Consider the following 22,677-nt stretch of genomic DNA (forward strand, 5'->3'; position numbering starts at 1 on the left):
TCGACCGACCGGATAGGCCAGTATGCAGTGTGAACCCAAACATCAGGTTTTGAGAGATCCAAATACACTGGCCTGCCAGAAACCTCTCCTTTCACTTGGGACAGAATGCATAATGTACTTCGCCACATATCTGTGCGATTTGCACTTTGCACATTGACCCATGGGGGAGGAGAAGTTTATCCTCAGCTCGCAGGTAAAAAAAAACAAAAAAAAACAAAACAGGTAAGCAAAAAAGTTAATATTTGGTTACCAATGTTATTGTTTGGTTTGAACATATTTAATAAAGTTTAAAAAGTTAATGTTATTGAAGTGCTTTGCTGCTTGCTTGCTTTTTTTTTTTTTTTTTTTCTTCTTTTCTCTTTTTTTCCAACCGACCAATCAGCTGCAGCACTGATGATGCATCCTGACAGAAGCATTGCGCTTCTGTCAGGTTACACAAAATCGGTGCATGCAGCGCTGTAGGACGAGATTTCTCCTCCACAGTAAAAAAGATACGTTTGCCGAGGCATATGGGCCAAGGTGTGGTGTTGGGGATTCATATGCTTTGGCAAGCACTTTGTATCAAAAAAGAACTCAAGCAATGATTTCTCCATTCACATCGATCAATGTGGATGAATAAATCAGGATTGCCTGGGCATACGAGCTGGTGGGTTTGGATTTTTGGGGTGGCAGCTCCTATGTCCAGGCGGACGCCTTCCCCTCCTTTTTGTTTTGTTTTTTTCGTTTTTCTTCTCTCTTTTTTCTATCCAGACCGACCGACCGACCGACCAATCAGCTGCAGCACTGATGGTGCATCCTGACAGAAGCATTGCGCTTCTGTCAGGTTACACAAAATCGGTGCATGCAGCGCTGTAGGACGAGATTTCTCCTCCACAGTAAAAAAGATACGTTTGCCGAGGCATATGGGCCAAGGTGTGGTGTTGGGGATTCATATGCTTTGGCAAGCACTTTGTATCAAAAAAGAACTCAAGCAATGATTTCTCCATTCACATCGATCAATGTGGATGAATAAATCAGGATTGCCTGGGCATACGAGCTGGTGGGTTTGGATTTTTGGGGTGGCAGCTCCTATGTCCAGGCGGACGCCTTCCCCTCCTTTTTGTTTTGTTTTTTTCGTTTTTCTTCTCTCTTTTTTCTATCCAGACCGACCGACCGACCGACCAATCAGCTGCAGCACTGATGGTGCATCCTGACAGAAGCATTGCGCTTCTGTCAGGTTACACAAAATCGGTGCATGCAGCGCTGTAGGACGAGATTTCTCCTCCACAGTAAAAAAGATACGTTTGCCGAGGCATATGGGCCAAGGTGTGGTGTTGGGGATTCATATGCTTTGGCAAGCACTTTGTATCAAAAAAGAACTCAAGCAATGATTTCTCCATTCACATCGATCAATGTGGATGAATAAATCAGGATTGCCTGGGCATACGAGCTGGTGGGTTTGGATTTTTGGGGTGGCAGCTCCTATGTCCAGGCGGACGCCTTCCCCTCCTTTTGTTTTGTTTTTTTCGTTTTTCTTCTCTCTTTTTTCTATCCAGACCGACCGACCGACCGACCGACCAATCAGCTGCAGCACTGATGGTGCATCCTGACAGAAGCATTGCGCTTCTGTCAGGTTACACAAAATCGGTGCATGCAGCGCTGTAGGACGAGATTTCTCCTCCACAGTAAAAAAGATACGTTTGCCGAGGCATATGGGCCAAGGTGTGGTGTTGGGGATTCATATGCTTTGGCAAGCACTTTGTATCAAAAAAGAACTCAAGCAATGATTTCTCCATTCACATCGATCAATGTGGATGAATAAATCAGGATTGCCTGGGCATACGAGCTGGTGGGTTTGGATTTTTGGGGTGGCAGCTCCTATGTCTCTCTTTCTTTTCTTTTTGTTTCACATTTTTTGGCAGATATTTGTTCATCCACATTGATCGATGCGAATGAAGGGATGTTTGCCGTTCATTTTTCCTTTCAGCCCAGAATGCACTACCTGTATGCCCAATATAAGGAGTATAGCAGAAATACTGGCCATACATGTAATGATTGCAGAGGCCCTAAAATGCCAGGACAGACCCCACAAATGACCCCATTTTGGAAAGAGGACACCCCAAAGTATTCCGTGAGGTGCATGGTGAGTTCATAGAAGATTTTGTTTTTTGTCACAAGTTAGCATAAATTGTTGTTTTTTGTTTTTTTTCACAAAGTATCCTTTTCTGCTAACTTGTGACAAAAAAGAATTTTTTTTATAAACTCACCATGCCCCTCATGGAATACTTTGTGGTGTCTTATTTTTAAAATGGGGTCATTTGTGGGGTTTGTTAACTGTCCTGTCATGTGGGGGGGGGGCTAAATTGTGAGCACCCCTGTAAAGCCCAAAGGTAGTCATTGCACGTTGGGCCCCTTAGCGCAGTTAGGCTGCAAAAAAGTGCCACACGTGCTATCGCCGTACCCGGGAGAAGTAGACCAATGTGTTTTAGGGTGTATTTTTACACATACCCATGATGGGTAGAGGAAATCACTCTGTAAATGACAATTTTTTGATTTTTTTTACACACATTTGTCCATTTACAGAGATATTTCTCCCACCCAATATGGGTATGTGTAAAAATACACCCCAAAACACATTGTACTACTTCTCCCGAGTACGGCAATACCACATGTGTGGCCCTTTTTTGCACCCTAACTGCGCTAAGGGGCCCAGAGTCCAATGAGTACCGTTAGCATTTCACAGGTCATTTTGAGAAATTTGGTTTCAAGACTACTCCTCACGGTTTAGGGCCCCTAAAATGCCAGAGCAGTATAGGAACCCCACAAATGACCCCATTTTAGAAAGAAGACACCCCAAGGTACTCAATTAGGAGTATGGTGAGTTCATAGAAGATTTTACTTTTTGTCACAAGTTAGCGGAAAATGATTGTTAATGGGTTTTTTTACCAAGTGTCATTTTCCGCTAACTTGTGACAAAAAATAAAATCTTCTATGAACTCACCATACTCCTAACGGAATACCTTGGGATGTCCTCTTTGTAAAATGGGGTCATTTGTGGGGTTCCTATACTGCTCTGGCATTTTAGGGGCCCTAAACCGTGAGGAGTAGTCTTGAAACCAAATTTTTCAAAATGACCTGTGAAATGGTAACGGTACTCATTGGACTCTGGGCCCCTTAGCGCAGTTAGGGTGCAAAAAAGTGCCACATATGTGGTATCGCTGTACTCGGGAGAAGTAGTACAATGTGTTTTGGGGTGTATTTTTACACATACCCATATTGGGTGGGAGAAATATCTCTGTAAATGGACAATTGTGTGTAAAGAAATCAAAAAATTGTCATTTACAGAGATATTTCTCCCACCCAATATGGGTATGTGTAAAAATACACCCCAAAACACATTGTACTACTTCTCCCGAGTACGGCGATACCACATGTGTGGCCCTTTTTTGCACCCTAACTGCGCTAAGGGGCCCAGAGTCCAATGAGTACCTTTAGCATTTCACAGGTCATTTTGAAACATTTGGTTTCAAGACTACTCCTCACGGTTTAGGGCCCCTAAAATGCCAGAGCAGTATAGGAACCCCACAAATGACCCCATTTTAGAAAGAAGACACCCCAAGGTACTCAATTAGGAGTATGGTGAGTTCATAGAAGATTTAGCTTTTTGTCACAAGTTAGCGGAAAATGATTTTTATTGGGTTTTGTTTACCAAGTGTCATTTTCCACTAACTTGTGACAAAAAAAAATCTTCTATGAACTCACCATACTCCTAACGGAATACCTTAGGATGTCCTCTTTGTAAAATGGGGTCATTTGTGGGGTTCCTATACTGTCCTGGCATTTTAGGGGCCCTAAACCGTGAGGAGTAGTCTTGAAACCAAACTTCTCAAAATGACCTGTGAAATGCTAACGGTACTCATTGGACTCTGGGCCCCTTAGCGCAGTTAGGATGCAAAAAAGTGCCACACATGTGGTACCGCCGTACTCAGGAGAAGTAGTATTATGTGTTTTGGGGTGTATTTTTACACATACCCATATTGGGTGGGAGAAATATCTCTGTAAATTGACAATTGTGTGTAAAGAAATCAAAAAATTGTCATTTACAGAGGTATTTCTCCCACCCAATATGGGTATGTGTAAAAATACACCCCAAAACACATTGTACTACTTCTCCCGAGTACGGCGATACCACATGTGTGGCCCTTTTTTGCACCCTAACTGCGCTAAGGGGCCCAGAGTCCAATGAGTACCTTTAGCATTTCACAGGTCATTTTGAAACATTTGGTTTCAAGACTACTCCTCACGGTTTAGGGCCCCTAAAATGCCAGAGCAGTATAGGAACCCCACAAATGACCCCATTTTACAAAGAGGACATCCCAAGGTATTCCGTTAGGAGTATGGTGAGTTCATAGAAGATTTTATTTTTTGTCACAAGTTAGCGGAAAATGACACTTGGTAAAAAAAACCAATAACAATCATTTTCCGCTAACTTGTGACAAAAAGTAAAATCTTCTATGAACTCACCATACTCCTAATTGAGTACCTTGGGGTGTCTTCTTTCTAAAATGGGGTCATTTGTGGGGTTCCTATACTGCCCTGGCATTTTAGGGGCCCTAAACCGTGAGGAGTAGTCTTGAAACCAAATTTCTCAAAATGACCTGTGAAATGCTAACGGTACTCATTGGACTCTGGGCCCCTTAGCGCAGTTAGGATGCAAAAAAGTGCCACACATGTGGTACCGCCGTACTCAGGAGAAGTAGTATTATGTGTTTTGGGGTGTATTTTTACACATACCCATATTGGGTGGGAGAAATATCTCTGTAAATGGACAATTGTGTGTAAAGAAATCAAAAAAATGTCATTTACAGAGAGATTTCTCCCACCCAATATGGGTATGTGTAAAAATACACCCCAAAACACATTGTACTACTTCTCCCGAGTACGGCGATACCACATGTGTGGCACTTTTTTGCACCCTAACTGCGCTAAGGGGCCCAGAGTCCAATGAGTACCTTTAGCATTTCACAGGTCATTTTGAAACATTTGGTTTCAAGACTACTCCTCACGGTTTAGGGCCCCTAAAATGCCAGAGCAGTATAGGAACCCCACAAATGACCCCATTTTACAAAGAGGACATCCCAAGGTATTCCGTTAGGAGTATGGTGAGTTCATAGAAGATTTTATTTTTTGTCACAAGTTAGCGGAAAATGACACTTGGTAAAAAAAAACCAATAACAATCATTTTCCGCTAACTTGTGACAAAAAGTAAAATCTTCTATGAACTCACCATACTCCTAATTGAGTACCTTGGGGTGTCTTCTTTGTAAAATGGGGTCATTTGTGGGGTTCCTATACTGCCCTGGCATTTTAGGGGCCCTAAACCGTGAGGAGTAGTCTTGAAACCAAATGTCTCAAAATGACCTGTGAAATCCTAAAGGTACTCATTGGACTTTGGGCCCCTTAGCGCAGTTAGGGTGCAAAAAAGTGCCACACATGTGGTATCGCCGTACTCAGGAGAAGTAGTACAATGTGTTTTGGGGTGTATTTTTATACATACCCATGCTGAGTGGGAGAAATAACTCTGTAAATGGACAATTGTGTGTAAAAAAATCAAAAAATTGTCATTTGCAGAGATATTTCTCCCACCCAGCATGGGTATGTGTAAAAATACACCCCAAAACACATTGTACTACTTCTCCCGAGTATAGCGATACCATATGTGTGACACTTTTTTGCAGCCAAACTGCGCTAAGAGGCCCACAGTGCAATGACTACTTTTAGGCTTTACAGGGGTGCTTACAATTCCGCACCCCCCAAAATGCCAGGACAGTAAACACACCCCATAAATGACCCCATTTTGAAAAATAGACACTTCAAGGTATTCATTGAGGGGCATGTTGAGTCCATGGCAGATTTCATTTTTTTTTGTTACAAGTTAGCAGAAATGGAAACCTTTTTTTTTTTTTTTTTTTGTGACAAACTGTCATTTTCCGCTAACTTGTGACAAAAAATAAAATCTTCTATGAACTCACTATGCCTCTCAGTGAATACTTTGGGATGTCTTCTTTCCAAAATGGGGTTATTTGTGGGGTATTTATACTATCCTGGAATTTTAGCACCTCATGAAACATGACAGGTAGTCAGGAAAGTCAGAGATGCTTAAAAATGGGAAAATTCACTTTTTGCACCATAGTTTGTAAACGCTATAACTTTTACCCAAACCAATAAATATACACTGAATGGGTTTTTTTTCATCAAAAACATGTTTGTCCACATTTTTCGCGCTGCATGTATACAGAAATTTTACTTTATTTGAAAAATGTCAGCACAGAAAGTTAAAAAAATCATTTTTTTGCCAAAATTCATGTCTTTTTTGATGAATATAATAAAAAGTAAAACTCGCAGCAGCAATCAAATAGCATCAAAAGAAAGCTGTATTAGTGAGAAGAAAAGGAGCCAAAATTCATTTAGGTGGTAGGTTGTATGAGCGAGCAATAAACCGTTAAAGCTGCAGTGGTCTGAATGGAAAAAACAGCGCTGGTCCTTAAGGGGGGGTAAAGGCTGAGTCCTCAAGTGGTTAAATGCTCTTTCAAAAGTCACTTTTGCATGCTCTACCTTAGGCCACTTCCTCTTTCTCCTTTGTCCTAAGGCCAAGTTGCACTCCTACTAGATATCCTAAAACACATTGCCTTTAGATGCATACCTATGACATCACCGCCGGGAGACTTGGGCGCAGGATATAATTGCTATATGGCTAACCCTGCTCCTGCACAAGTCCCAGCGGCGTTAATTACTATTCCCTCTCCAGGCCCATGTGGATGCTGGAGAATGATGTAATTCGGCTTCCAGCGATTGCTGGCGGCCGAATTACAGTTTTTTAAAAGTAACTTCAGCTCCGTCTTCTGATGGCACCGAGGTTACTCACTGTGCGATACTACAGCCGTAATTCCTATTTTGGTCTATGGTTGTGCCGACTGCGCCCAAATCTCATGCGCTGTTATTACAGCGCTCACCTCTAGGTATGTTTATTGTATACTACCCCACCTCTTGTTTCCCCCCAATTCCTTTAGATTGCAAGCCTGCAAGGGCAGGGCTCTCTTCCTCTTTTTGTGTCTTGGAATTCATTATACAGTAAAATCTTCGCTATGCAAGCAAAAAATGTTGGCGAAATTTTGACTTGATATACAAGCAGAAAAGTATAAATGTGTCGCGTCATCACAGCTGATCCGATAGTTCTTCTCCCTTTGGCGCTGCAGAATTGTACTTACTTGTATTTAGTGTAGAGACTGTGCAAAGTGACATTTCCATGAAATCCTCAAAAGTAACTGTCATTGGATAAGTTCCTTGTTAAAAACACACGAAGAAAAAAAGTTGGTGCGAGCCAACAGATGGCAATGATTCTGTTAGTTTTAATGAAAGTCATGTTTACACTTTTATTTTACACTATTTTACTATAACTTGTGAGAAAACGCGGAAAAGCCGCCGCAAGTACTGGCCTGACGGAACGCGGAGAAACCGCCGCATGCCCAGAGAACAGGGCGGCGGATTCCGCGTCCGACGCGGCGGTTTGCACGCATAGGCCTACTCCTGTCTGTACTGCTGAACGCGGAGAAAACGCTGCACACTCAGACAGCGGTGCGGCAGATTCCGCATCCAAAACAGCAGAGGCATTACAACACATGTCTGGTGTGGCTGGGACTGATAGTCCACACAGGTTCAGAAGGACGCGTGCGCGCGCGGAGAGGCAGAGCATTTATAACAGTCAGAGGGGTGTCAGCTGACTAGGCCGGTCAGCTGACAATTCTTTCAGTTTTCATTGGTCCAGCACTTAGGGGAGGCGCTGGAGAGCGCTGGTGTACATATACTGGGAGCTGGTCATTCCTCTGGTGTCTGGCGTTGCGATCACTACGTGGTAGCACTCAGACCCTGTCAGTATCTGTGTTATATTAGACCAGTTTTCAAGGTGTTGATGACCATGGAACTCACACCTTAGTCTAGGAATTGCTGATTATTTGTTATGACCTTCTGCTTTCCTGACCATTCTTCTGATCTCTGATTCTGTACCTTTGTCATTCTGATACTCTGTTGCCAAACTCGGCTAGTCTTAGGATTCCGCATCTGTCTCCTGTCTCTGTACCTGATCTGTCAGTCTGTTGCCGACCTGGCCTGTCCGACTTTGAGAACTATTTCTCCTGCTGGGAAATAGTTCACAGACCTGTCAGTGACACTTCACCTTTGGTGTCACTCACTCTCTGATCCTTTCTACTCTCAGCCTGGCTCCGCCCCTTGGGGAGCCTCAGGCCTTGGAAGGAATCTGTTTTCAGGGCAGTACCTCCTACTGCCTCGCTCCCACTGTAGGGTGCTCTCCTCAAAGTATTACTGTTGCACCAAACACTCATATATTCAGTGGCGTAGCTACAAACCTCTGGGCCCCGATGCGGAATCTGGATGTGGGCCCCCCCGGCAACAACAGCCCCCCCTCCCCCGGCAACACCCGACGGATGCACACACATATCAAAATCCCTATAGCCAGCTATAGGTACCTCCAGTATAGGTAGTCAGGCATAGGTAAGCCAGTATAGTTGCCCCCGGTATAGGTGAGATAGGCAGGCGCCGCCGGTATAGGTTAGATAGATAGGTGCCCCCAGTACAGGTTAGCTAGGTGGGTGCCTCTATTATAGGTAGCCAGAATAGTTGCCCCCAGCGTAGGTTAGATAGGTAGGTGCCCCCAGTATAGGTTAGTTAGGTAGGTGCCTCCAATATAGGTAGCCAGTTTAGTTGCCACCTGTATAGGCTAGCTAGGTGCCCCCAATACAGGTTAGATAAGTAAGTGCCCCCAGTATAGGTTAGATAGGTAGGTGCCCCCAGTATAAATTAGATTAGGTTGGTGCCCCCTAGTATAGGTTAGATTAGGTAGGTGCCCCCTAGTATAGGTTAGATTAGGTAGGTGCCCCCCAGTATAGGTTAGATTAGGTAGCTGCCCCCCAGGATAGATTAGGTAGGTGCCCCCCAGTATAGGTTAGATGAGGTAGCTGCCCCCCAGGATAGATTAGGTAGCTGCCCCCAGGATAGATTAGGTAGCTGCCCCCAGGATAGATTAGGTAGGTGCCCCCCAGTATAGGTTAGATGAGGTAGCTGCCCCCCAGGATAGATTAGGTAGCTGCCCCCCAGGATTAGGTAGGTGCCCCCCAGTATAGGTTAGATTAGGTAGCTGCCCCCCAGGATAGATTAGGTAGCTGCCCCCCAGGATAGATTAGGTAGGTGCCCCCCAGTATAGGTTAGATTAGGTAGGTGCCCCCCAGGATAGATTAGGTAGCTGCCCCCCAGGATAGGGCAGGTAGGTAGGTGCCCCGTCCCCATAATGGAGGGGGGGGCCGCAGCCGCGGAGAGGGCAGCCCGACCTCTCCCTCCCTTCCTCTCCCCGGCCCCCCCCCCCCCCCCCCCCTCAGATGCAGAGTGAGCGGCTCACGGAAGCGCTGTAGGCAGAACTCACCTCCGTCCCTGGTTCCAATCGCCGCTGATCTCCTCTCTGGCTGGCTCTGCATAGATGCTTACACACGCAGCTTCCTGTTTAGCCGGAAGCTGCGTGTGTAACAACATCTATGCAGAGCCAGCCAGAGAGGAGATCAGCGGCGAGTGGAACGCAGGGAGGTGAGTTCTGCCTACAGCGCTTCCGTGAGCTGCACTCTGCATCTGAGGGGGGGGCCCCGGGGAGAGGAAGGGAGGGAGAGGTCGGGCTGCCCTCCCCGCGGCTGCGGCTCCCTCCTACCAGCGCGCACGGTCGCATGGCCCTCCAAACGGAGATGGGCCCCCCGGGCCCCTCCCCCGCCTCCTCAGGAGCCGGGCCCGGTCGCCAAGGCGACCGCTGCGACCACGGGCCCTACGCCCATGCATATATTACTCAGGTGTCCAGAGGTTAGAGATATATCTGATTATCGGTGATACTGCAGATCATCTATAATCGGGTATATATCTGCATTCTCGGTGATACTGCAGATCGCCGGTAATCAGATCCTCTCTGTTACACCGATCGTTACATAACTATTTTTGGATTGTGGAACGAATCGACTGGGTTTCCATTAATTCTTATGGGGAAATTTGCTTTGATATAAGAGTGCTTTGGATTACAAGCATGTTTCCGGAACAAATTATGCTCGCAAACCAAGGTTCCACTATACATTTTATTCACCATGTTACTTTTGTCGGTGTAATTACCAATTCTGTATTTTGTATCGATTTAGTATTTTGTCACCAATTCTGTATTTTGTATATCGGTGTATGCCATTTGTCTGTATTATTATGTACCCCATGTTCGTTTCTTACTCTGTACTGTGCCATGGAATATGTTGGCGCTTTATAAAACAGTAATAATAATAATATAGATCTCGGCTGGGCACTGACAGCTCCACTTGTTGGTTTTGGTTCCTGAGCATTGCAGTGAATATTATCAAAGGCTATTAATTATTTGAACCATCCAAAGTAATACACTATTAATTTCCCCGAAATCTAGCAATAATTCTCTTACCTCAAAGTTTGATACTACTACTACCTAATAAAAAATATTATTCCCTCCACACCCTTCTTCTCCATAAATTCGTATTTACCCCTTACCCAGAGCATTCAAACGGAAAAGTACTGATACCCCTCTATACCACTGCATTACCGTCCAGGAACCAGCCCTAACCTCCCCGTAAACTCAAAGAAGAAAAACACCTAAAATCTCCGAGATACTCACCTAACGGAAAAGTTCATTGGCTTTATCCTTGGAGACGCAGAAGCTGGCACAAAAATGTCATAATACTGGAATTAATCAGGACCGAGGTTGTACTTATGACGGCAATGTAATCTTGGAGAATGAGGGTTTGACAGTGTAAAAGGTCCAACACTCATTACTTAAAGTGGATAGCACTAGGTCTGTTGTGGCTCAGCTGTCTGGCGCTCCATTCAACTGAATGGAGCTCCCAGCACTGAAAACAGATCCAGTGCCAAAACTCTGCGGGTACTGGATCAACCTGTTCTGGGCGAGGGACATTTCAGGCAAAAGGTTTAAAGTTCTCTGTAAAGACCATGCTAAAGGCGCCTGTAAATATGCAAGAATCATTGTTATTAAATCATTTTTATTATCATTTATGTATAACGCACAAATATGTTACTCAGAGATACACAATAAAGCAATAGAGCACAAGACAAACAATTACTGAAACATATCATGCAGCGAGGGAGCGGCGTATGTATTAGTATGCTGCCGGTGAGCTGGGCGCAGGGTGAGCTGAATGATGGCTCATTCTGCTGCAGCTGAGAAGTATTCCGGGGTCCGGCTATCGCACCCCTTATGCACCCCGCCCAGAGAAGCGGTGGTAGATCAACGGCCCATAGCATTGCACTCAATTAAACAGTGTAATGCTGCAGTTCAATAGATTTTCAGTAGATTTCACGATTTCATTGAAAATCCGTGTGCAGCATATGGTGGGATTCAATCCCTTTCCGATCTCACCTCTCTGCTGGCGCAACTCCTGCCCTTCCCGGTGTCCACCGCCCCTGCAAATGCCTGTACCACGTGGCACTGGCACATGTGTGACGTCCCAAAATGTACCGATGCTCTCGCTGACCATGGACACCACGAAGAGCAGAGGAGTTGCGCCAGCATAGAGGCGAGACTTAAAAACACAGCACATGGGCGGCGATCTATTTAACGGTCGATCTGGCCATACATTGTGTGTTGCCTGCCATGGGTAATATCAGTTTGTGAATCTCCATCTTATCTGTCTATCTGCCTTTGAAGGTCTTTCCCAGTCTATCATGGTCTGCTTCTCTGTGGCCATTGGCTAAAGCCTGTGTCTCCATCTTTGCTCATTGTTTCACTGTGCAAAGCCTGACTGTAACCTATTCCTATAAAGATCTATTTTGGGTGCTCTGAAAGGATGGGATGGGTACAGTGAAGGCATTCGCAATGTGTGCAGCTCTTAAGGGGTTAAAGATTTATGTGCAAAGATTAGAGCAGGAGCAGGTGCACATGGGCAATTTATGGCTCCTAGTGCTACAAAGTCGGTTTCATCACAGCATTTTTGTTTAACTCTGTATGCCCTCTCATTAGCCTCTGCTCTTCAGTTTCATACCGCCTGCAATTTCAATTTATGACATCATATCTGGATACTGTTCTGAGCAGCAAGCAGGTTATCCTGGGGCTCCGCTAAGCTCAACTCTCCAACCAACCAGAAAAAGTCTGCCTTTCTACCAGCGTTCAAAGAAAATGATGTCAGATGCTGAAACTCAGACAGTCAACAATTGGTGGGGGAGGAGAACAGACTCAAAAAAACGTCAAAACAAAATCCCTCTGATACTGATCAAAATGTGCTTTTTGTTTCATATGCTGGTCTTTTTTCCAAGCAGATGGTGGAGTCCAGCAGTCCTTGACAGAACCTTACAATGAGCTGTTTATAGATGGCTTGTTTACTTATGCTTGATTTGTAAAAGAATTCCTTTCTGACATCTGTACAGATAACAACATTTTGTTCGACTGTCACATATTTTCCAGCAAAGACACTCAAGGAAAAGAGTACCTTCAAATGAAGAACACATTGAAATATCTACTTATACTTCTTTTTCAGCATCTAGATAACCTATTTCAGCGCCTATGAATATAACCATTGTACCTTTCATCGCTTATTGGATCTACACTTTGTTGTAAGCGGTTTCTGTTATAGCTCTATTTCATACTCTGCTAATGCTGAAATACTTAAAACCTGTTCACATAACTGACAGCTAAGAAAGTATTCATGATCCACTCTCACTTGTTCATTACTGTCAATAAAGCATCTGCTCTGACCACAACTATGGCTCAGGCAGTTGCAGCCGGTAATGTATCTGTATAGTACAGATAGCTAGGCTGTAATGTTCCAGAGGTGCACTGCAGTGTTCACGGCCTGTGTACCGGCGGCTGAGAGCGCAGCTGCGGCGTGGGACATGTCGGATACAAGAGGCTGGAGGAAGCCCCAGTAAGTAGAGGGGGGGGGGGGAGGGTATTTTGCCTGACATTTCTTTTAAAGGTGGCCACTAATGATCCATATTGTTTTCATCCAATTTTACCAAATCTATGTAGTACTGTATATACCTGCATATAAGCTGACCCACATATAAGCCAAGGTACCCACTTTCCCCTCAGAAACCAGGAAAAAGTGATTGACTCATGTATTAGCCCCCTCCCCAGTATAACACCCCTTTCACAGTTGCAAGATGTGCCCTCAGTACACGTCAGCCCCCCATAGCCAGATGTGCCTCAAGGATGATACAGCTGTGTCTCAAGACACCACTAGATGGCATCACAGATATGAGACACAGCGATTGCTACACAGGAAGAATCCCTGATCATTGCACCGCTGACATGTTGCTTGCAAGCTCCACTCGACAAGCCGGGGGACACAGGTAGTCTTGAATAGTGCACTCTGCACATGTTGCAGGGGATGGGGGCACGGACACAGCAGGGAGCCAGCTGGCAAGAGCAGGATAGCTAGTGCAAGGTCCAACGCTCCTTTTCCAGTATTAAAACCTGCTCCACCATCTGTTCTGCTCCACTGACTCGCATATAAGCCGTCAGGGTAACTTTTCAGCACATTTTTTTGTGTTGAAATATTAAGTTTATACGTGAGTATATAAGGTATAAAAGGTAAACTAAGTGAATCTATTGAATGCATAATTTAGGCAGTTCCCTTATATTACATAGAAATGGTAAGGTTGTATGAAAAAGATTGGATCACTAGTGGCCACCATAGGCTTATCAGAGATGTCTGTACCAATTCATGAAAAGCAGTAAAGTAATATTTACGATAATGCCGCACTGACCTGCCAATAGTTGTGACTGCTGCCCAACAACTAACCTATGAAATAATGGTAAGCCTTTCTTGTCAGTACCCAACCCACTCCAGGCTACAAGGAGAGCTGTGGAAGGTGGTAACTCATGAGTAGTGTTGGGCGAACACCTGGATGTTCGGGTTCGGGCCGAACAGGCCGAACATGGGCCAGATGTTCGGGATGTTCGGCCCGAACCCCGAACTCAATGGAAGTCAATGGGACCCCCGAACATGCCCATTTTGGGGGCCCTATGGGGTCGCAGGCATAAGGGGGGAGCATGCCCCGATCGCGCGCGGGGGGGGGGGGACGGAAATTCCCTCCACCCCCTCCGCTAGCGCTCCCCCCTCTGCCCGCTTCCCCATAAAAAAAGTTTAATGCAAGTTAAATAGTACCGGTGGCTGGCAGTGGAGTGAGGAGGAGGAGTCCGAGTAGGAGAGTGATGCGTTGAGGCCGGGCAGCGGGCGGTTCAGCGGTAGTACCCTTGTGGTACTTCCGCCCTTTCTGTGACCTCACGTCCTCTGCATACGAGGGTACGCGTCACGCGTACCCTCGTATGCGTCATCACGTAGAGGACGTGAGGTCAGAGAAAGGGCGGAAGTACCACAAGGGTACTACCGGTGAACCGCCCGCTGCCCGGCCTCAACGCGTCACTCTCCTACTCGGACTCCTCCTCCTCACTCCACTGCCAGCCACCGGTACTATTTAACCGACCCCATAGGGGGGCCGTATTCGGCCGAACAGGGCCCTGTTCGGCCGGCCATTGAGCAGTTCGGGCGAACCCGAACAGTTTGGCCGAACACCATTAGGTGTTCGGCCGAACTCGAACATCACCCGAACAGGGTGATGTTCTGCAGAACCCGAACAGTGGCGAACACTGTTCGCCCAACACTACTCATGAGTAGACCGAGTTTAGTCTGGTCAGGCAAACATGCGACTCCAACCATCTTTGTTAATCATTGGGACAGCTGTTGTCTCAGCTCTCATTCCCTCATGTAGTACCAGTAACTGCATTCACATAGGAAAAATAATGCTAGAAAGGATCATACAAACAAATATGGGGAATAAGTTATTTACGTATATTCCGGCGTATACGACGACTGGGCGTATAAGACAACCCTCCAACTTTTCCAGTTAAAATATAGAGTTTGGGAGATACTCGCCGTATAAGACAACACCTCTTCCAATACACACCAAATAAAAATTAAAAAAACATCATATACTGGTGCTATGGATGAACAGATACTGGTGCTGTACTGTATGTGGTACCCAGTACATGACAGTATATAGGTGACTGGTTGGATTGGTCAACTCTCCCTCTCCCTAAGTGGATTGGTCAGCTCTCCTTGTCTACCTGTTTATCAGAGCAGCATGGAAGAATAGATTGTGCTGTGCCCATAAAACACGCTTCTTTCACCCTTCTGGCCCACCCCTACTTACCTGCTTCTCTGCCTCTCAGATCTCACACATGTACGTCTGGGCCGCTTCACTACAGTCCTCAGCAGCGAGATCTGAGAGTCGGTAACAGGATATCACCTGGCATCAATGACACCCGGCGTATAAGACGACCCCTGACTTTCCAGATGATTTTCAAGGGTTAAAAAGTAGTCTTATACGCCAGAATATACTTATTCTTATTTATTTTTAAACAATGTCCAAGGATAGGGGTTGGAGAGGTTCGACCGCATCGGGGCTCTTGGGCCAGAGGGGCCTCGAAGGGCCCTCCCTCAACTACAGTATTGGCTCTCTATTGGTCCTGTGCTCAAAATAATCACTTCTATAGATACTTTGAATAGTGGTAATCATTAACCACTTGAGGACCTAGCCTTTACCCCCCCTTAAGGACCAGCGCTGCTTTTTCAGATCTGTGCTGGGTGGGCTCTACAGCCCCCAGCACAGATCAAATGACAGGCAGAGCGACCAGACCGCCTCCCTTTTTTGGATGATGTGCTGGGGGGGGGGGGGGGTCTGATCGCTCCTGCATGCTGTGGGTGGTGGGGGGGGGGGGGGGCACCTCAAAGCCCCCTCCACCGCAGGATTCCCCCTCTCCTCCCTCCCTTCCCCGAGAGATCGGAGGCTGCACAGGAACGGATCTGTCCTGTGCAGCCTCTAACAGGCTCCTGCCTGTCATGTGACAGCGATCCCCGGCCGCTGATTGGCCGGGGATCGCTGATCTACTACAACGCTGCTACTGTAGCAGCGTTGTGAAAATGTAAACAAAGCGGATTATTTCCGCTTGTGTTTACATTTAGCCTGCGAGCCGCGATCGGCGTCCCGCAGGCTAATCATGGAGCCCCCTGCCGTGAAATGACAGGAAACAGCCGCTCGCGCGAGCAGCTGTTTCCTGATTAATTAGCCTGCAGCCGGCGACGCAGAATTGCGTCGCTGGTCCTGCAGCTGCCACATTGCCGACGCGCGGTATGAGTGCACGGTCGGCAAGTGGTTAATAAAGTGTTCCCCATCCCCTTCTTGCACCTCTGATACTGTAGTTTCCATTGGCAGGTTTTGGTGCGCCATATCAATTGTTATGTATAGAGTGCTTGGGGGGGGGGGGGGGGCATTGTAAAACTTGCATCGGGTACCACAGTTCCTTAGCTACGCCACTGACAATGTCCATAGTCATTTTACTGTCTCTGCTGTAGTTTTTTTTTATACGATGGATTAACTGGAATTCTGGGTTGTGAATACACCTATCACCAGTCTACACAAGTTTACAAACCAACGTATTAATGGCAGCGTCTCTAGTGGTGTGTCATTTGAAGGTCTTTATTTACTTTCGAGATATGGTATGTACGTCTTGCTGGATTAAACATTTAGCAAATGTGGCAAAGACACTGTGAAACTTGTATTTTTCCCAGTCAAGAGCTGGCATGAACATCAAACATGGTCAAAGGAGGGGCACTGCTGGAGCTCAGACAAAGCCAACGAAAGGATTTTATTGCGATAACACTACACCGTCTCAATAGTCTTGATATGAAACATTTTCTACTTTCGGCGTTCGGAGACGCCAAGCATAAAATTAGCTTTGTCTATAATTACAGCTGGAGACTCTTAATGTGGCTAGAGACTGTTCTTTTTGGCTGTTATTCCAGCCTAAAGGACAGCAATGAAATTGCCACACATAGATATGGCAGAGAACTGTGTCTATTGGCTCCTGGAAGCTATATTTTCTGGAAGCCTAGCTGAGAGAGCTGTACATATTACACAAAGCTAAAGAAAATGCCTCCTGCTCATTTCATATTATGCAGCCTATTCATCATATTCAGTATTATAGGCATGGCATCTTCTCTACAAAAGTGAACCAGACGGTTAAAGTTATAACTTTATCTGTCTGGTTCACTTTTGTAGAGAAGATGCATTGCCTATAATAATGAATGTGATGAATATGCTTCAGTATCCAGGAATTATTGCAGTAATTGCTTTGGTAGCGTGTCCATAGTTCTTAAGTGCGCACGGGAATCATTTCACTGACCTGATATCTTGTAGGTGGAGCAGTCAGTGATATCACTATCCACACGGCCAGCATTCCAAGGGGCAGCTTGCTGTGAGCGCTCCTCCTCATCCTCACTGATGCTGCAAGAAGAAGATGAAAGTGATGTCATTATTATGGGTCTCTGGGTCACACCCTGGGCTACACATCCACATGACTGACCTACTACTAACATTGCAAAACAGTCCAGTATTATATGATAAACCTGAGTATCCAAAGTACCCATGATCAGTCACCAGGCACATAATTCAGGCAATAGCTAAATTCTTATATGACCAGACTTGGAATTTGTGGAGGTTGAACCATAATACTGCTGAGGGATAATCAGATTCAGAAACTGCTGGTTAAATAATCAGGAGTCAGAATGATCATAACCAGCGGCAAAGATACAGTTCAACCCTTGCAAAGTTTGCATAGTTTTCAGATTATTATCACTCGCAGAGATTTTCTGCTACACACGATGGAAAATTTACAAGATGAGACATAGAACATTTATATTGCGCTTTTCTCCTAGTGGACTAAAAGCTCCAGAGCTGTAGCCACTAGGGTGCACTCTATAGGCACTAGCAGTGTTAGGAAATCTTGCCCAAGGTCTCCTCACTAAATAGGTGCAGGCTTACTGGAACTGCCAAGATTCAAACCCTAGTTTCCTGTGTCAGAGGCAGAGCCCTTAACCATTACACTATCCAGCTACACCTAAGTGGAGGAAAAAGCTCTTAGAGGCTCTTAGATTGAACAATTTCACCAAGGAGGAGAAGGTCTACAATCTATGTGCAGTCTAAGGCAGGGTGCAAATTAGCATTAGAACCTACAACCAATGTAAGTAAATGGGCTCATTCACAACCAATGCGTTATTTCACATGCGGCAGTATAATTTTACACGCCATGTGTATTTTCTCATTAACAATCATGTAGTTACTCTGGCAAAACATAAGTTTTAACACAGAAAATTTGTGCATGAAAAGAAATATGCATTTTCCACACAGAGAGGTGAACAGTGCCTTACAAACCTTTATGCCTTATGCATCAACAGTGTTCAAATGTCAGCTGTGTATCACTTTTTGTTACTGTATACAGTTTGAGGGAATCTGCCAAAAATCTATGCCCTAAGATGTCCAATCAACACTGTGGTTCAATAGCTCCTCAATAGATTTTCTATGGGGAATCCTTAAGGTTCTTAAAGGGAACCTTAACTGAGAGGGATATGGATGTTTCCTTTTAAACAATACCAGTTACCTGGCAGCCGTGCTGACCTCTCTGGCTGTAGTAGTGGCTGAATCACACACCTGAAACAAGCATGCAGCTAATCCAGTCTGACTTAGGTCAGAGCACCTGATCTGCATGCTTGTTCAGGGGCTGTGGCTAAAAGTATTAGAGACACAGGATGATCAGGAGAGTTAGGCAACTTGTATTATTTTAAAAGGAAAAATCCATATCTTTCTCAGTTTAGGTTCCTTTTAAGTTAGATCCGTGACTCTATGGTGTGTCGTTTGGGGTTGTACAAAGATAGCGGTAGTGGATGGAACAGCCAGAGACTGAGGGAATTGAATTGATGACCCAGGATTGACTGAAATGCTGAACTCTCCAGCTAAAATCTAGCAAATATTCTGCTTATTAGTAGTCCACGCCTACAGGTTTGGTTTATAAAGAATTGGGAGTTTTGCATGTCATATCAGAAAGGTCAAGTTGAGTGCTAAGGGTAAGTGCAAGAAGGGAATCTATCCTTAACAAAGGCACGTTCTAGTATGATTTTGATGGTAGATGTCTGCACCTGTACTTACTCATAATGGGTGTGTATGGTAGTTCCGCTCATCCAGAGAGACAAGCCTGTCAGAGAAGCCCGTGTAGTGTAAAATGAAGAGCTAAGTAATACACTGCATCGCTGGTCTGAACAAGTCTGTATACCAGCATATACTGAGGTGAACAGTCTAGCAAGCCTTTTTCTCCAGAGGAACTCTACAAATAATTTTCAGATCTCAAGGAACCTCAGCATAAAGCTTTTACATTAATGTGGGGATAAGGGATTAGGTTTTTTATGATTGTTATTACTCTGCCCCCCTGATTATAGTGCTCATAATTGTATTTCTCCTTATTAATATGGAGCAACACTCCTTGCAGACATTGGCTATCTGCTTGATTTTTCTATTTCCTCTTAAAGTGGAAGGAGGTGACAGGGAGCATGTGACATAGATCTAACTGTCCTGTGTGCTGATCACCCTTCCCAGTTGCTAGGCAACATGAACAACAACATAGGAAATTCCATCATGCTTTGCACAGAATCAGGGAAAAAAAGCCTGGGCAGTTTTCTTTGATGGGTGGAGCTTAGCTAAAAATGCAGCTAAAAATGATGCTTTGGTGAGAAAAACAAAGTTCTGATGCTGTGAAACTGTTAAAGAAACACCAAGCCTTTTCAGTTCTGCTGAGTAGATTTTTAGTCCAGAGGTTCACTTTAATCTGTCATACACCCATTCTCAGTTTCGGCCTTCAGCTCATACGTTCAACACCCCAACATAGTCACATGACCATTATGTCAGTGATGAACAAGTAGGGCGGCTGGAACTTTAGAAAGTGTGTGAAGAGGGCTCAGAGGGGCTGGGGAGGTACATTCACAAATTACTCACCACAGCAACTGAGACCTCTCTCAGCAGCGGGAATATTGCCATGGAACTTTGGCGTACGTTAAAAAAGGGCGTCGGGAAAAAAGGGTGCAGGGTTTTAAACGATAAGCATGAATAACGTTTAAAAAAAAAATAGTGCTATATTTCGTTTAAAAATTATGTTTTATAAAGTTATAAATCATTAAATAAAGTGTATGAAATCAGCAATTGTAAAAACGTTAATCTTCCCTGTTTAAAAAGTGAAATGTATAATAACGTTTTATAAAAGATTAATAAGATTAATAAGAGTTTTACTAAAAATATACCTAACCCTACTCTCACACAGAACCCTCCCTGTACCTACCCCTAACCCCTAGACCCCCCCTGGTGGTGCCTAAACCTAAGACCCCCCTGGTGATGCCTAAACCTAAGACCCCCCTGGTGGTGCCTAAACCTAAGACCCCCCTGGTGGTGCCTAAACCTAAGACCCCCCTGGTGGTGCCTAAACCTAAGACCCCCCCCTGGTGGTGCCTAAACCTAAGACCCCCCTGTGATAAGCATTATTAACGTTTTAAAAAAAATATTGTGCAGTTTTTCGTTTAAAAATAATGTTTTAAAAAATATAGTACTGTTTTTCGTTTAAAAAATTATCATTAAATAATGTGTAATCATGAGAAACAGTTATAAACATTAAAAGTCTCCGGGCGCCGCTTGTAAAATGTTATTTTTCTCCGGCGCCCTTTTTTCCTGTTGGGCGCCCATTAAACTATATTTATTATGGGAGTGAATGGCGGCGCCCTTTTTGTCCACCTGCCTCATGCGCCCAAATTTCCTGCCTCCAGAACTTTGGTCTAGCACATATTGCAGTCTAGGGCAAGCAACTTACACTTTTTACAGTAAGAAATCCTGACTTGTCAAAGAAAGTAGTTTGCCCTGTAAAACAATACAGAGCAAAGCAACCTTTTCAACAACCAGGATTAAAGCCCTAGTTCATCCTCTCAGAGATTTCATCGTAAATAAAAGTGAACTGGGACTATATCATTACTCACAATTTTTTATATTTAATGCAGCGGTTTCAGAGATATATCTCTTGGAAAAGTCACCTGAACAGAGATCAGTGCACAGAGTATGGAGCTGCCAATAGTGGCAGTTCCTTCCTCAACACAGAGCCATCACCTGACCCTACCCACCCTCTCCTTCTGATCCCCCCTGTGGGCAGGGTCACCTCTGTGTTCAAAGTGGAAGACAGGATGGTGTCCCTTCCCAGCTGCTACTTGACTACCTTCTCTTGGTTATGGGGAGATGGGGGTGGAGTTTGGGCAGTGCACGGACTGCTGTTAAGGCTAAACAAATGGTATCTGACATTAGCACAGGTAGCAATGCAGACCCAACAAGCCAGGTAATAAAAAGATGCAGAAATGATTTCTGTACAGAAAACTTTTTGCATCCTAAATTAAGATATATTCTACAAAATAGGAATAGGCTCAGTGAGACACTTTCCTATTCCAAGGTATAATAGTGCTAGAATGTAGTATTACATGTTCCATGTTAACTAAACTCTAACTGATATCTCTCATACAAGATCATCACCACTCCCACTCACTTGTGCAATTTAAGGTCTTTGGTGCAACCTAGATCCACTGTGAGAGGCGTAAGCGCAGGTTTTATCCGACTAATGAATTAATATTCAGTAGAATCTCTTTATAGTAAATTCCAAGGAACCAGGAAAAGTAGTTTACTTTATCAAAATTGGTCATACGTTGTATATATTTACAGTATACAGACGCATTTTCTGGAACCTAATGACTGAGTTTACTAAATCCAGAGGCTATATCAAAGTTTATTATAATGAGATTCTACTGTATTAATGAAGAAAAAATTAATAAACCAGGTTTATTAAGTTAGGTTTTGTTTAACAAAAGCCTTATGCACATGTATGGGGAATGTTGCCTGGCAGGGATGGGAACTTGGTCCCTCGGTTGATAGTTTGGGGCTGTACAGTCATGTCGCTTGCCTACAGGCTAGCAACCCTTTCTGCTGCTAAGGAGGGATGAGGAGGGCCAATGATGGAGTGGCATGGAGTGGGATGGGTGAGTAGAATAGAAAAAAATTACCTCAACCTGCACTCGGCCAGGAAGATCCACCAAGCACATCTCTTGCTGACACATTGAGGGGTATTGAGGACCACTGTACATAATCAGCTAAAAACCGTCTAGCATGTGAGCAAGGCTATCAATGACCTGTCCTATTGTGATATTAATCAGACTTGGTTTATCCTCAAACATTTATGCTCCTCAATTATATCCCACTAATTGTGGGTATGTTCAAACCCACAACCAGTTTCTTCACTTAACTGTAATCTGATTAGGGAAATCCATCATCACGTTATTTGATTACATAAAACACATTCTTGCCCCTTTCAGACCTGAACTTCTACTAAACCTTCCCAATTAAATGTTACACCTTACGTCTCCCTGGCATCTGTTAAATAACTCTGAAGAGCCCTGGTATGCCGCCAAAGCAGGAGGGAGTCAAGGTTTTCAGTAATCGTACCTCTTCCCTTTCCCCACAATGTCTATGATCCAGCCTCTGCTATTGGGGGAGTCTAGGTAAAAGACAGAAAGCAAAGCAGTACAAAGAAAGCACACTCCCGACTACGGCTAACATAAGCATTACTACATTTAATCACATGCAAAGTAATTGTTAATGAATAACAGAAAAATGAAGACTGCCAAACATAGCTGGTTAATGCTGCACAGAGCCATC

General features: G+C 44.6%; 1 protein-coding gene across 4 annotated transcripts in view; it reads right to left on the bottom strand.

Annotated features, from left to right (window-relative positions):
- ADAMTSL3 (ADAMTS like 3) overlaps nucleotides 1–22,677 on the bottom strand; it is a 697,881-nt gene that overhangs the window by 641,824 nt on the left and 33,380 nt on the right. For all 4 annotated transcript variants that reach the window (XR_011030288.1, XM_068275326.1, XM_068275327.1 and 1 more), the window contains exon 2: nucleotides 17,297–17,397. Coding sequence is in view for 3 of the 4 variants with exons in the window: in XM_068275326.1 (XP_068131427.1) it covers nucleotides 17,297–17,386 (90 nt within the window). In the remaining variant the exon portion in view is untranslated. The remainder of the gene's footprint in view (nucleotides 1–17,296; nucleotides 17,398–22,677) is intronic.

This window comes from Hyperolius riggenbachi, chromosome 3, assembly GCF_040937935.1.
Source record: "Hyperolius riggenbachi isolate aHypRig1 chromosome 3, aHypRig1.pri, whole genome shotgun sequence".
Lineage (NCBI taxonomy): Eukaryota > Metazoa > Chordata > Amphibia > Anura > Hyperoliidae > Hyperolius > Hyperolius riggenbachi.